The 15,279-nt window shown below is 31.6% G+C and overlaps 2 protein-coding genes across 7 annotated transcripts in view; one reads left to right on the forward strand and one right to left on the reverse strand.

Moving 5' to 3' along the window:
* The window catches only part of LOC132735787 (coatomer subunit beta'-like), a 30,760-nt gene extending 23,254 nt beyond the window's left edge, over nucleotides 1–7,506 (forward strand). For 2 of the 6 annotated variants that reach the window (XM_060722797.1, XM_060722813.1), the window contains 3 exons: nucleotides 2,441–2,551; nucleotides 3,326–3,346; nucleotides 5,735–7,506. In XM_060722797.1, the coding sequence (XP_060578780.1) occupies nucleotides 2,441–2,551; nucleotides 3,326–3,346; nucleotides 5,735–5,770 (168 nt within the window). In that variant the 3' untranslated portion in view covers nucleotides 5,771–7,506. Of the gene's footprint in view, nucleotides 1–775; nucleotides 950–2,440; nucleotides 2,552–3,325; nucleotides 3,347–5,734 lie in introns of all 6 variants that reach the window. The other 4 variants (XM_060722805.1, XM_060722819.1, XM_060722782.1 and 1 more) reach the window with 3 other exon arrangements.
* Nucleotides 7,507–9,083: 1,577 nt separating this feature from the next.
* On the reverse strand, nucleotides 9,084–14,297 carry LOC132735761 (superoxide dismutase [Cu-Zn]-like). Its single transcript, XM_060722756.1, has 5 exons — nucleotides 14,135–14,297; nucleotides 10,729–10,805; nucleotides 10,129–10,325; nucleotides 9,578–9,704; nucleotides 9,084–9,385 (listed from the first exon to the last, which is right to left on the reverse strand). Exons 1-5 carry the CDS (start codon nucleotides 14,268–14,270, stop codon nucleotides 9,275–9,277), a joined length of 648 nt encoding a protein of 215 aa, XP_060578739.1. The 5' UTR covers nucleotides 14,271–14,297; the 3' UTR covers nucleotides 9,084–9,274.
* Between the last annotated feature and the right edge of the window lie 982 nt (nucleotides 14,298–15,279).

The raw sequence follows: 15,279 nt of genomic DNA on the forward strand, positions 1-15,279 counted from the left end.
CAACAGTTTTTTGTTGTTGATTTTTAATGGTGTCTGAAAAGTTACTCATTGGTAAATTACCTGAACCATCTTTTTTTAACTGTTGCTTTTTTGCAATAAGTGCAATGATATTAATTAGTGTTTTGTATGAAAGTCAAAATACTACTTTGTTTAATTTTATGGCAAATTTTATGACAAATTATTTCACATTCAGAGCATTTTCTTCTGGTAAAAAGCAAGTAACATGCTATAAAACCATTATTGAATCATTATTGAAATTCATCTTTTCTTTTTTTTAAACGAGAAGGGAGCATGTAATGATGAATATTATAAATCCTATTAAATTATTTTAAATAACAAGAAGGGAGCATGTAATGATGAATATTATAAATCCTATTAGATTATTACAAATAACAAGAAGGGAGCATGTAATGATGAATATTATAAATCCTATTAAATTATTTTAAATAACAAGAAGGGAGCATGTAATGATGAATATTATAAATCCTATTAGATTATTTTTAATAACAAGAAGGGAGCATGTAATTATGAATATTATAAATCCTATTAGATTATTACAAATAACAAGAAGGGAGCATGTAATGATGAATATTATAAATCCTATTAAATTATTTTAAATAGCAAGAAGGGAGCATGTAATTATGAATATTATAAATCCTATTAAATTATTTTAAATAGCAAGAAGGGAACATGTAATTATGAATATTATAAATCCTATTAGATTATTTTTAATAACAAGAAGGGAGCATGTAATGATGAATATTATAAATCCTAGGAAGAGGTTGTTAATGAGGCATCCGAGGAAGGTTGGGGATCTGACTCGGACATTGAGGATTATGATGAAACTGATCCAAATATAGATCAGTCACATGATCAGTCATGTGACATCACTAGTGTGAACACTGAACATGTTCCACATGACAGTACACTGTACACACCTGTGGAGGAGGTACTTATTTAGTTATAACCAAATTTTCAAAGTGGTCTTTGGGAAATTTATTTTATCCTTTTTTTCTTCTTTTTTTTTTTGGTGGTTTTTATTTTCCAACCATTTATGTTGGTTTTATTTGTTGAGATGCAAGTCTTGGTGAATTTTTTAATGAATAAAATTCTATAAGATAATAAGCATGAGGAGGGAAAGGCAATTCTTTATGTGTAAGACAGGAACTTGCATCTCAAAATTATTTTGACAGGTTTGTTTTTCCCTCTGGTGATTAGTTATTTTGTCCAATCTCTGGGTATGATTCTTTCCTGAAGATGTTAAATATTCATTTTGGAGAGCTTTCTAATAACTTTTTAGTGATAATATTGTGAATTAAACAGAAGTTTGAAAATTATTCAATTAAAAAAAATATTGAGGGATATTAAGAGTTTTGGTTTTTATGCATGAATACAGGAATTACAATGTTCTTTTTTCTGGGTACCTGTTTTGTCAAGTAGAAAGCTGTAAATTGATCATGTGTTGATAATCTGAAATAATGTTGAGAGATTGTAATATATATTATACTATTTACTAACCAAAGGTGACTAGCCTTTGCCACCAGTATAGAGCCAGGCCAGGTGCAGCACTATGCAGTCTGACCAGGCACAATACTGTTCCTGACCAACTTAATATTTCATTGTGATTACCCGTTATAATGGACTGTTCCAAAATGGTAGCTGTACAATTTTGTGTTCAAGAAATCCAGCAAGTTTTGGGTGTAAATTTCTCAATTCTGCTGACAATTTTACAAGTTTGTAGCCCTATCAATGTGTACTTTCATACAAGACTGTTTAATGTTGATACATTTTGCATTAAGGTTTCATATAAAATCCCATTTTATGAACAATTTCCATATTCAATTCATGGCAAGTAAATTTCACAGCATTATCAAAATAAAGGTTGAAAAAAGTGTTTAAAATGGAATATACCTGGTAATGCAAATACCTAGTATGAAATACACATTTTATTTGTTTACATAATCCTTACAATGTATTTTATTGCTATTATATTATCAAAATCTCTGTTAAGAAGATTTCTAATTTTGATAAATTGATAGTAATTTCATTTCAGAAAAAAAAGTATTTTTGTATTTATCACCCATAATTTATTATTGATTCATTATTATTTTACTGCTTTCAGTTTTCAAGTTTATGAACTGGTTTTCTATGAAGTCATTCATCAATTTGGGAGCAGAGTTTTCTGTTCTCAGTCCACCATAAAGATATTTGAGCCGCATCACGACAAAACAAACATAGTGGTATCCGCACAGTCTGTTCAGGATCCATGCTGTTCGCTTAAAAACTCTATTACAAGCAGAGAAACTGATAGCGAACAGCATGGATCCTGATCAGACTGCATGGATGCGCAGGCTGGTCTGGATCGATGCTGGTCGCAAACCCACTATGTTGGTTTTGTCATGACGCGGCTCATATAATTCATGATACAATATATTTGCAGGCTAAAGCAGTAACAGAACCTGAACAGCCTCAGTTAGGAGAGGATGAGATGGCCGACCTTGAAAAAGAATTAGAACTTGACCTGAAAAATCTCGATGTTAATGATGCAGGGGTAAGACATTTTATCTTGTGATTTCTTGTTAAAGTATAGACTGAAGCTTATGTTGTCCTTACATTGTCACAAGACTTGAGCGTGAAATAATTGTCATACAAAATGATAAGCCTTTGTGTTATAGTAAATGGCAGATATGTTGCAAAGATATCAAAATATGTATTTCTTGCAATGTGTTTTTCTATGGATATTTAACATTTATGTCTTTATAGGAAACTTTAGATAAACATTTCATTCTCAAGACTGGCAATTAATAGGACAAAGGTATTACATGTACAAACTATAAACAAAAATTGTGCTGCATTTTATTTCATTATTCCCAATTCACTTGCTAATCATGCAATTTCTAGTTATTTGAAAACTTAAAAAAATCTGTTCCTCTTCCAAGGAGGCCATTGTTACAGTTAAAGACAAAATAATAGAAAATATGTCACACAGAAAGCCATAATTCTGTTCTCCCTATTAAATGAATAATTAAGAAAACTGGAAAGTAAATAACCCCCCTTTTCTAATTCAACATTTTGCTCTATAAAAGTGCAGCAAAACTGCTAGTTATGAGAGATTTAACAAATATTGGTTAATTTTAATGTAAGGGGTTTGACTGTGTGTTAAGATCTGTTCCAAGCTATGTTCATGCTTTTGAAGGCATAGTTTCACAAAGCTATTAACTAAATGTTTTATCGTTTTTGTTGTTGTGGTCTTTTCTCTTACTGACTGACATAATAACATTTTGTTGTTTTTCAATGCCACTAAACGTGTTAAAAATGTTTTTAGGAATCAGGGGAGACTAATCAGGTATAACTAAAAGTGAAGTGCATGGTTTTTACGTAGACATGATATCCAATAGTTGTAGTTTTTACTAAACAATTTAGTAGTTTATAACCTAACTGAAAATTAAAAAGATTGCTTGCATAGGTATATATAAAGCTGTATTATATTTAAAAGCTGAATATTTGATGAACAGAAATTAATCATTGTTTTGCTTGTCTGAGTATGTTATGATTCAATTAAGCTTTTAGTCTAGCTTTTAGAATCCATTTTTGATGACAACTTTTACCTGAGCAGGCAGTCTTTTGGGTATAGTAGATTACCAGGGATATGGAAAGGTGGTCATAGGTGGATATGTTATATGAAATAAATGGTATAGCAGTGAGCTTATTGTGTTTTCAGGCCTCATTTCAGCTTAAGATCTGAGCTTTGAATTGACTTAATCTGTCATAATGAAAAAATTGTCAACCTGAATAAACTGAAAAAGTAGATTTGATTTTTCTTTACCAAAAATTTACCAAAATAACAAGTATTGACCTAAATAACAATTTGTATGGTCAAATAACAAATTTGAAAATATTACAAGCTTAGCAAAGCAATAAAATTCGTAAGTTGATATCTCACCACCTTTTTATAAAATCTTTTATCTACTTGAATATATTTGATAAAATGGTATTTAGTTATAAAAAAAGATCAAACCAGATTTTCTGACTGAAATTTGTTTTTTGTGTTTAATTATTTCTTCAGAGAAAAAACATTCTGCTTTTTTATGCACATTTTTGGTCATATCTCTGTGGTTGGTCAAATTAACTGGATAACTAACTAACTGGATAACTAACCAGTATTTACTATTTCTCCTCAAATGACCAATTTCTTACCCAGCAATGAGCTGTGAGAGATAAATGACCAGTTACAGACTTGATGCATCAGTTGTCACGGTGAATGTTCTTGGAGCTCTCTAGAGGATCAAACTAGAAACCCTTAGATTACAAATCCAAACACTTCTCTCTCTCTCTATTGAGGTATTTAGGTTGATAAAAAGAATGGAAGAAGAATCTTAATTTTCATTCAATATTATGGTGATCTGTGTCAGAAAGTCTGGTTTGTTTGAGAGAATAGGCTAAATAATTTGAGCCGCATCACGACAAAACTAACATAATGGGTTTGCGACCAGCATGGATCCAGACCAGCCTGCACATCCGCGTCTGATCAGGATCCATGCTGTTCGCTATCAGTTTCTCTACTTGTAATAGAGTTGGTAAGCCAACAGCATGGATCTGATCAGACTGCGTGGATGCAGAGGCTGGTCTGGATCCATGCTTGTCGCAAACCCACTATGTTGGTTTTGTCGTGACGCGGCTCATTTATCACAACTTATACATGTTTATTATTTTGGTTTTTGGCACAAGTTATAATCTCTGTGTATTGTTTTAATATTTATTTGTAAATTACCCAATTACAAAATGCTTTTTAGTTTCCAATGATTTTGTTTATATTATTTGATGTTGAAATATGATTGAAGTTTGCTTATATGTACATGTAATTGTATGATTACATACACACAGTGTGCAAGATTTTAAGAGAAGTAAAAAGATTCAAGTAATCATTTACATGTGATGTGGGATCAATGACTGTTAATGCATTAATCATCACCATATTTTTATTGTGCAACTAACACAGTAAGGGCTATTTTTGCATATTTCCCCCCCCCCCCTTTTTTTTTTTTTTTTTTTTTGGTAATTGACTTAAATTACTTTCTTTTGTTTACTTCAGGACATTTTGATTTTTAAAAACATTCTCAAAATTTTCATGAAAATTAGCATAGCATGAATCTGGAGGCATGTTGCCCTAATGCATGGACCAGACATATATAATAATGATTATAATGACAGGCTTACTTGTTGATAATGACAAGCGTTGTACATTAGTTTTTTGCTTCAATATACAGAAGTACACAGATATCAGAAGTACAATATATAGTAATGTCTGTATTTGAAGATGTTCTCTGAAATATTACATTTCAACAGATTTTCACTCCATGTGCAATCATAAATACATCAAATTTTAAAAAGTACCGGCAGTCATACTTGATGCTTTACTACTTTAAAGTCCAGCATGACCTTATTAGTTTACATATTTTCTGCTCAATTCTGTAGTTTGAGTGAAAAGTTTGCTTTAAAAGCAGGAGACAGTTTATCACATCAAGCAGTGTAATGTATTATTTGCAATGACAGGGTTTATTAGAGAGGTTTTTTTTCCAGAGATTTCATCAAGGGTTAGAGAGTGAGTTTGGTAAGGTTGACTGTGGAGACATGGATGAAACAAACAATATTACTTGGTTAGAGGGTGGAAAAAAAGAAATATATGGTAATTGTGCATCTGTAGAACATTCACTCATTTTCTTTTCTATTTCAGGATATAGATTTAGACGAAAATTTGCTGGAAGATTGATCGTGAAATTGTGATAGATTTATTTATAACTTATGTGGAAAGTTTTAAAGTGAAAAATAAAGAAAACTTGATTAAAGGAAGACGTGTCAGGATGAATTGAGGACTATCTAGGATATTGTAACAGAGGTTGAAAATATGATGATTCAATTTATTTATTAGGGACATAAAAAGTTTATTGGAATAATGGTCTCTGGTCATGATATTGAAGATATTGTATAGGTTGGTCTGAAAATAATGCATATTTTGTATGGTATAGGTTAAGTGTTCCAGTCTATAAGAAGCCGGAAAACAGCCAAAAATAGTTTCAAAAAAATGAAATTTTTTGTATTAATTTTGATGTTTTGTCAATGGGTAATATTATAAATAAGAGAATAAAAGTAAAAATTAAATCAGAAAACAAAAGCTCTAATTTTGGTGTTATGAAAATTGTAAGTTGTAAGTACATGTACTTTTTTTTTGCAAAAAAGAAAAAATATATTTAATTTGAAATTTAATGATGCAATATCCAAAACTTAACTTTAAACCATATAATCAATGGTATTAAGATTTTTAGTTTAAACAATATTTTATTCGTAAACATTTCATTTACATGATAATTGACAAATAATAAATTGTACGGATCATATAGAGTAGGAACCTTGAAAAGCTTTTCCATTAAGGATTATCAAGATTTTTGCCAAGTGTATGTTTGGTTTTACTATACATTGATTTATAGGAAATGCAATATTTTTCATGTAAGAATCATACACGTAAAATATACATGCAGAAAAGATGTGTACTGACCATCAGGTATACAGACGGACATTTGAATGATCAGCAAGGGTTTAACCAATATATATATATATATATTTAATACAACTAATTTATGTCAGTGACGTTCCATGCGGTCTGTCACCAAAACATGTACATTGTAATGTAATTGTATATTATTGTGATATTGAATGTGACATTTTCATATATATTTGTGTCACATGTCACATTGTGACATCTGTATGAATGCGGTGCATAGAATATGAGCATAAAAAATCTTATTTAGGTGCTTAATAATCATAGGAACAATTATGTAGGATGTGACATCATTGGTGTGACATGTCAGTGTGTGACATCCTAGATAATGTCACACACAACATTTTGATATGAGTGTGACGTCACATATTGTTTGTGACATTTTTTTGTGTGTGTACAGTACTACATGTGTATGCAACATGTTAATCACAAGACCATTTTAGCATAGCGTGACATCATCCATGTGACATTGTTTCAAATGTGACATCCAAAACTGATGTGACATTCGTGGGATACCAATTTATCGTTTATTTATGTGTTTTTGTTTTCATTGTATATTAATTATTAAAGTGCTTTGAAATTATATGATACATTAAAATTATATATTTCTTTTGTTTTTAAGAGAATAGGATGTAAATAATTATAGAATAACATATTTTGTTTTATAAAGGGATTCCTAGTATATGTACTTTACATGAAAAATTTACAAGATTCAGATGTAGTTCCTGTACTGATTTTTGATAAGATTATTTTTCTAATGAAAGATTAGAATATGCAAAAAACAATTTTCAAGGATTGCAGTAATTTTTTGGTGAATTCACTAAATGAGAGAGTAAAGAGTAAAATTTTTAATGGTTTACGTTTCATGGACAATGCACTGTCTTTTTGTGTAAATACATGATTACATCAGAGAAATATTAAAATATGAATAAATTATGATAATGTGAAAACCTTTGTGTTGTTTTATTTTGAAATCATTAATTCCATTTCAAGTTGTATACATGTACCATGGTTTTAATTTGAGCCGTGCTGGTCCTTGTTGTGTATGTTTAGTTGTTCTGTACATATTGTTGAATTTACTGTTTAATGATGATAGTTGTGAAGAAGGTGGATAGTCTTTGAAATAATGTACAGTACAGTACAGCAGCTGAAAGGTCTTTCTCCAACAGTAAATGTATGACCTATGCCATGTTGGTGTAACTTGATTTATTAGCTACATATACATTTCCATAGGAAATGAATGGGTCCTTATAAACACTGGCAAAAGACCAAAGAGGCTGATAATCATAAATTTATGGTGCTAGAGTTCACATAGGTACAACTTAGAAAATCCCATGCATAACATTTTATGCCCCACAAAGTGGGAGCGTATAGCGTTGCACTTGTCCGTCCGTCTGTCTGTACGTCCTGAAATCTTGTGAACGCAACTCCTCTTAAACCGGATGGCAGATTTTGCTTAAACTTCCAGCGATGAACAACCTTAATGTGTAGATGGTAGTAAAGGAAGGAATTTCTGCTGCGACCAAATTTAACAGAATTATGGCCCTTTGTTGATTTTTATTTTTCAACTTGTGGCATATGCAGTCCAAAAAATATTTGACCTAGAGTCATAAGATTGACAGAACAGTGGCGTGTGGGGGCATCCGTATCCTATGGACACATTTCTAGTTTTATTCTGTCCATATAACTGACCATTTACAATACGTATATGCAAGTAACTATTCGCGTCAGTTTACATGCTGGCAATTTTTTATAGCAGTTGCACACGATCGAAACTGAACAGGGGACATAACTGCTGATCTCCATTGAAAGTTTGCATATGCTGATTACTTCACTTACAAAGTTACAAGGCTTGTACATGTATGCGACACGAACCGGTCTACATTTAGATATCTTAACAAAGTTGATTGTTGTGGGTTGGGTCCGGGTAGGGGGTTAGAATAAGAACATGTTTCTATAGGAACAAAAGAATCAACCACATTTTTGTGTGCTTCCTCCATAATTATTTTTTGTTATTTTTGTATCACATCTTGACTAGTCTACATGCAAGTTTTGAAAATGCATTCTTGTTCAAAGGATATTCTGATACTAGTAACTTAATTAGTTTTATTTCACATATTACTCTGTATAAAGAGTGGTCTTTCTTGTATATCATTGTGTGCAATAGACATTGTTGAATATATAGATATTTTTGTCATGCAATATATGCGCTAACGTATCCCGTGTTTAACCGGAAATTATTAGTATATAGAGCCACCAGGCCAGCTGATCGATCTTTACAGTCAGACCACGCTCTGTACCATTGGTACCTCGAAATACCTCAAACTAGGAGTTAACAGCTATATATTCAAAGCAGAGTGAATCTATTACACAAATATTGCAGGTTAGGGTCCGAGACATTGATAACATCTCTGTTGGGGTGTAAAACAACAATTATTCTAATACTGGTCACTGGTAACGGTATTTCACTGGTCATTCTCTCTCTCTCTCTTAGAAACTGACTTAAAAAATCAAAATAAAACAACACTACATTATTATTATTTTTATTAATCATTGTGGACATTTTAACAGGATATTCTAAAATTCAGATTCAATTAAGTATTATTCAATTGGCATTGGTGCAATTGTTTGATTGCAAAAAAGGGAATAAAATAATTATTTAGAAGTAGTAGAGTTATAATGTAAAGGTGTAATATAACATGGATGCATAATTCTCTTTTATTTATGCACCCTTTCGATAATGCAGCAAGCTATGCGCGCCCCAGCGTTCCCAGACGCCACACTTCCGGCATTACCTCCCCGTCCAAGATCATCTTCGCCTGCATGAAGCTGAAAATAACAACGGGCATTTATTTAATAAACACAAAATATCGCCGCTCCATCTATCTAGTAAAATTATAACAGACATGCATTTTACATATATTTTATTAAAACATTTAACATTTTAAACAAAGATCTATTTTAGTGCACGGATGCATACTTTTATATCACTATGTAAGACCATGAACTTCTTGCACCTACCACAATCGCCCGGCCTATGATAGACAGATCACCAATAAGTGAAACTGGACGAGGGGCAATGAAATCAATGTTTACATTCCCATCTTGGTCGGCAAGCACGTTTCCAAGATCTCCCACGTGACGTCGGCTGCAAAAAAATATATCTTTATTTGAGCCGCGTCATGACAAAACCAACGTAATGCGTTTGCGACCAGCATCCGCGCAGTCTGATCAGGATCCATGTTCGCTTTCAGTTTTTCTACTTGTTAAAAGGTTTAAAAGCGAACAGCATGGATCCTGATCAGACTGCGCGGATGCGTGGGCTGGTCTCGATCCATGCTGGTCGCAAACCCATTATGTTGGTTTTGTCGTGACACGGCTCATTTATTTTCCCATTTGCATTTTTACCCTCTGCATACTTTGAAATTTATTATTCACTTTGTTTGTTTTGTTTATAAAGATTCATTTAAAGAGAGAAGACAAAAACACACAGTACCCGATTATATATATTTTTTACATAAAATCTACTTTATTATTATGAATTCATTACTACTTAATGAATTTATAATCACTTTTGGGTATCTGCAGGGCGTCCATGAACGGTTCCTAAAGGATTATAGTGTGGCCCAGTTGCCTGGCATCTTTCGCTCAGATTACCATATGTGTGCACGTGAAAACCGTGTTTACGATATCCTCCAACACTTGGTGTTAATCCGGTAATCTCACCTTGCACTCTAACCAACGGGTGGATCTGTCCGTGATAGCATGTCTACAACAGATTGAGTATTAAATATGTAATAAACTTTTCCTTCTTACCTAATCTATAATCAGACACGGACGTTCCTCTTCAAATTACAGCAACAAATTAATTTATCTCTTTCTTCGGGGAGCAATATAATTATTATGATCTATGAAAAGCCCACGTCCTTTACTTATAAATGAATTTATGATGCCATGTATTATAATACATAGATTATAATTATGTTTAACGCAATAAAATCATTTGTATTTCAGTATAATTGTTAGCACTACTGCAGTACAATTATCATATTAGCAATATATTTAATAACATGCCAGATATGCAATTATGAATTCACTACAAAACACGTGAAAAAGGGTCAATAACAAATTTACTGATAAAATTACAAATGGTAGAACAGGTGCAAACATACCCCTCCTTGGTGGAATTCTACTGTTCCCGAGACAGTACTGTCCGACCCGCTAGGTCTCAAGTGGCATATGGCCTCAACTGAAATAAATGTTCATAATATAACGTCTTCATTAACAATAAAAAAAGACAAAAACAGCGACGAACAAGATGGATCAACGGCAATTTTTTTTATTGCGCTAAGATACAAAAACTTGATCTGATAAGGATGAGCACACCTGATTATAGATAAAGTTATTAACAAAGTTAATCAAAGTTGAAAATGCACAAATTGCTTTTTTTCGTAATTTTAATTATGCGGATCCAATCATTTTTAAATGCCTTAGATGAAATTTATGTTGTTGTTTTTTTTGTTGTTTTTTTTTATCGCACATATTTTTAAACATATCACTTTAAAGCTGCATGCCTCCAGATAAGCCAAAATATTTCAAGAAATTCAATATTTAGAAAAATTTATTAAGAACATAAGAAAAGTAAAAAAAATCAATATTTGATTAATTATTTACATGTTATGTGCTTTTGCAGTATCAATCACTATAATTATATTGCGTTACTAAGGCAGTAAGAGGTATTTATGTATATTTGACCTCTTTTTAGTAATTTTCGTGGACTGTAAGGGCCGTTTGCAATGTGTAAATTACTTTCATTGTTCACTTCACAGCATTTCAATTTTTAATACATTTTCAAATTTTCATGAAAATTAGCATGAATCGGGGGGCATGCTGCTTCAATTAAAGATCATCCAATTCGGCATGCATTTTTCTTTCAAAGAAGCTTACATGTATTTGAAACATTTATGAAACGACACTTTAACATGACGAATATCTATGACTATTAATGGAGTATGACCGACGGAATAAAAAAATTGCTGTTGGCAAATCAATCGAAACATTTCTGCCTTTTCCCTAACTTGGATAATTTAGGACGATTATAAATGTGTTCTGATGTCAGGTGCTTTTAACATCACATGATGAACGCAAGGCGTGCGTTTTCAATTAATAAAATAAACACTTGATTGTTGTATTACAATCAAAGGAGACACATCATGTGATTAAGTTGACTAAAATATTAATCTAACTACTATTCTATTAACAAAGACCATGAAATTACGTATAAGGTGACCTAGTTTTACGGATCGTATATAAACTTTGCTATAAACTATGGTAATTAATACATGCATGAGTATATGTCATTTAAAGTATGCGATAATCGTCACATGTTCGTATAACATTCTGTTAATTTTATAATTATAATTTTGTTGAAACATGAACAACTTTGAATATCCAGGTAAATTATAACCTTAAATAAACCTATACACGAACACCCCACCCCTCCAATAATAATAATAATAATAATAATGATAATAATATTAATAATAATAACAACAACAATAGAAATAGTAATAATATATAGAAAAATAATTAGAAAAAAAAAATAAAATGAGTAAATAATAAAAGCAAGCACAAAATTTTAACAGAGACATAGATAATAAAATTGTTGTCTATGCATCTATGGAATAGATTATAAATAAAAAATTAGGTGGTCAATTAATTATATCTATCGTCGGGTTAATTCTACAACCCCGTAACTCGATTTTTGGCAAAATTGAGATTTTTATATCATTTTTTTCGTCTCAATGAGCTCTTCACAGTGAACATACTTATGTAGTTGTAGAACTAACATAAAAATGTTTATTTCCAATTCCACAAACCCGTAACTCGCTATTTACATCAAACTTTAATTCTAGACCCCAGTAACTTCTCGTCCAATCAAACATTCCGATTTTGTACCACGTGATACATGACACATCTGTAATGGCTGCCTACTTTATCACAACCAAATATTTGAAAAACCTTTAGTGATTTATTTAAAGATAATTATAGTAATTTTTACCTGAATGTAATATACATATATTGATGATTTAGTTTTTATAGCTCGTACATCATTTTGAATTAATAGTAAATGTATTGAATAGATACATATGTAAGTACTACATTTATTCGGATGATAACCATTTCGGACGGCCTCGATGAGTACTATTTTTGTTAATTTCCCTAAAGCTTCTTATTTTCAAGTTTTTACACTTTTTGAAAGGGTACTCATTAGCTATATAGCTGAACCCATTTTTACATTTGCATTTGATCATCCATGAAGTTATAGTTATTAGATGTTCTTGAATGGAAGACAAAATACCACTTTGTTTACATCTAGATGCTATCAGGACAAATTGTTTCAGATTCAACGCTGTTTTCTAAAGCACGAAAAGCATCTACTTAATGTACACTCTAAATCAAAAATTGAAACATAATAGCAACATAGGTATGTGACAGAAACGCATCGTCGAATACCCACGGTTGATAAACATGTAACATAACAAGTGCATACTTTTGAAAAATTAATGTAGATTTCATTTGATAGTAGCATTGATTTTCAAACAGACGTGTAATATTTTACACAGTAGGAGAAGTTAATGATATTTTTTACTTGAATTTTTGCTATGTTTCTAGCCGAAAATTATTACACTTAGTCAATTTGCTTCAAATGTTTCAATTAGAACCCCGTATGTCGCTTTTATGGTGTAGAAATGACCTGAATATTTTGTCAACAACCACGTATCTCTCGAATGGGGTTTTAGAATTCAGAATTTGTATGTATTTTCTTATTTATTATGAAAAATTGAAATTAATTATTTGATATTTTAGCTTAAAAATTGTATGCACAGAAATAAAATTTGGTACATATGTACAACATACAGATTTCTAAATTCACTGAAAATTTTATCTTTATATGGTTTATCATTAAAAAGTTATTACAGTTCAAACTTTCAAATGCGATTTTCTAAAAATGACAAAAAATGACATACGGGTTTGTAGTATTAAGCCAACGCTATATAGATCTATCAGACCCCTGCTTAAATTAGATGAACTATCACAAAGATAATGGCGTTAAACCTTGCTTTATGCTACCACAGAAAGCTCTTTTTTGTAAGTAAAGCGATTAACAAAATAATTATATACAAAGAAGAAAAAGACGGATTTTCGCTTTTTGACCATAGAGCACCGGCTGTCAATTGATCAAGTTGTATTATTTAAAGGAGATTCCTTGACCCCACGGTATCTATTCTCGAATGCGCAATTCACACGATTACTTCATTGTCTGCGTGCTAACATAAAAATATTAAGATATAATTTATTCATATTGAGTCAAAACAAACAAATTTTCCATTAAACAATAAAGAAGAAACATATTAATTTTGTTCTCCAAAACGTGGAAACAAAAGTTAATAGCTGCACTATTTTGTTATTAAAGCATTCATCTATTTAATTAAACCTAATATTTGCTCAGTATAGCTTTAGGTTAAAAAATAAAAATAAAAATCAAGAACAAAATTCAAAAATCAAATCCATTACTTGTATCAGAACATCCTGGAACTCCGTCGGTACCTTTGATAGAGAAAATCAGAAATCCGAGCTGGATACACAAAACACGGAGAGCGTTCATCTTGATATCTGCTGACATATGACGTACATCTTCCGCGGTATTCATTTATAAACAGATTGGTGCATTCTTTTACTTTGTAAATAAATATTGATATTTCAAAACAGAATCATATTTATCATATTTTGCATTTTTATTCCTTATTTCCAGGAATTAAGCTATTTATAGCTTTATTGTACTGACCGACATTTAAACAATTTATTTGATATCGGCCAAATGAATACATAAGTATACTTATTTATATATAATTAAATACTTAATGTGTTGTATTCATGTAGATGGAAACTGATCGGCATATAAATGGCCTCGTTTACATAGGTTTCTATAAATTATCTTAATTAAACATTAGATATATAATATGCATATCAGGGGCGTCGCTAGGCCGAAATCGATATTACGCACTCTTAGGCAGGGGGTTAAGGGGGCCGCTTTAGGCCCCCTTGCAGGTCCAGGGCAGAGCCCTGGTAGGGGTCCAGGGGGCGAAGCCCCCGGACGCTCATTGATTTTCACCATTTAGAGATGTTAAAATTATGAATTTTCATGTCCATTTGAGGTCCATAAAATTACAAATTGAAGTCAGAAGGAATTTAATATTATCATTAATATCTTTTTATGTAATGATATGACTTGTGCTAATATGTGAAGTGATTTAGAGAACGTCTTAGATATAATTGATAGATCGTATTTTAATATTTCAAGGTATTTGATAAACTTTATATAAGGATATACATTGAATAAACAGACGCAAACAAATGACGTGTACGCTTTTACCAGTCAGCAAATAAAAGTGACAAACACAAATTTATCTACAACAACGTCAGCCTAGATCACCCTGTCTGTATGGATCTGCAAAAGTCTTAAGCCAGAGAGGTGACCAGTGCTCATCGTTTAGCTCTAGAAAGTCTTTAGCCTTTTCAAGCTGATAAAGGAACGTTCAGCACTGGCATTGCTTGAAGAAATGCAGACACTTGTTTACATTGGGAAGAAGCTCTGTCGGTATATCTTACGGCACAAATTCTATAGTGGATGGAGCCTGCAACAGTGATATTTCGGACCG

Source organism: Ruditapes philippinarum, unplaced genomic scaffold (genome assembly GCF_026571515.1).
Source record: "Ruditapes philippinarum isolate M1 unplaced genomic scaffold, ASM2657151v2 ctg2090_1_1_1_1, whole genome shotgun sequence".
Classification (NCBI taxonomy): Eukaryota; Metazoa; Mollusca; class Bivalvia; order Venerida; family Veneridae; genus Ruditapes; species Ruditapes philippinarum.

What these genes read in the sequence shown, in the direction of transcription:
- LOC132735761 (XM_060722756.1), bottom strand. Translation starts at nt 14,270, where the DNA reads ATGAATACCGCGGAAGATGTACGTCATATGTCAGCAGATATCAAGATG. An exon ending in TAGAATTCCACCAAGGAGGG is followed by an intron (nt 10,326 to 10,728) that starts GTATGTTTGCAC and finishes AATCTGTTGTAG; the next exon opens with ACATGCTATCACGGACAGAT. An exon ending in CGCCCTGCAGATACCCAAAA is followed by an intron (nt 9,705 to 10,128) that starts GTGATTATAAAT and finishes ATTTTTTTGCAG; the next exon opens with CCGACGTCACGTGGGAGATC.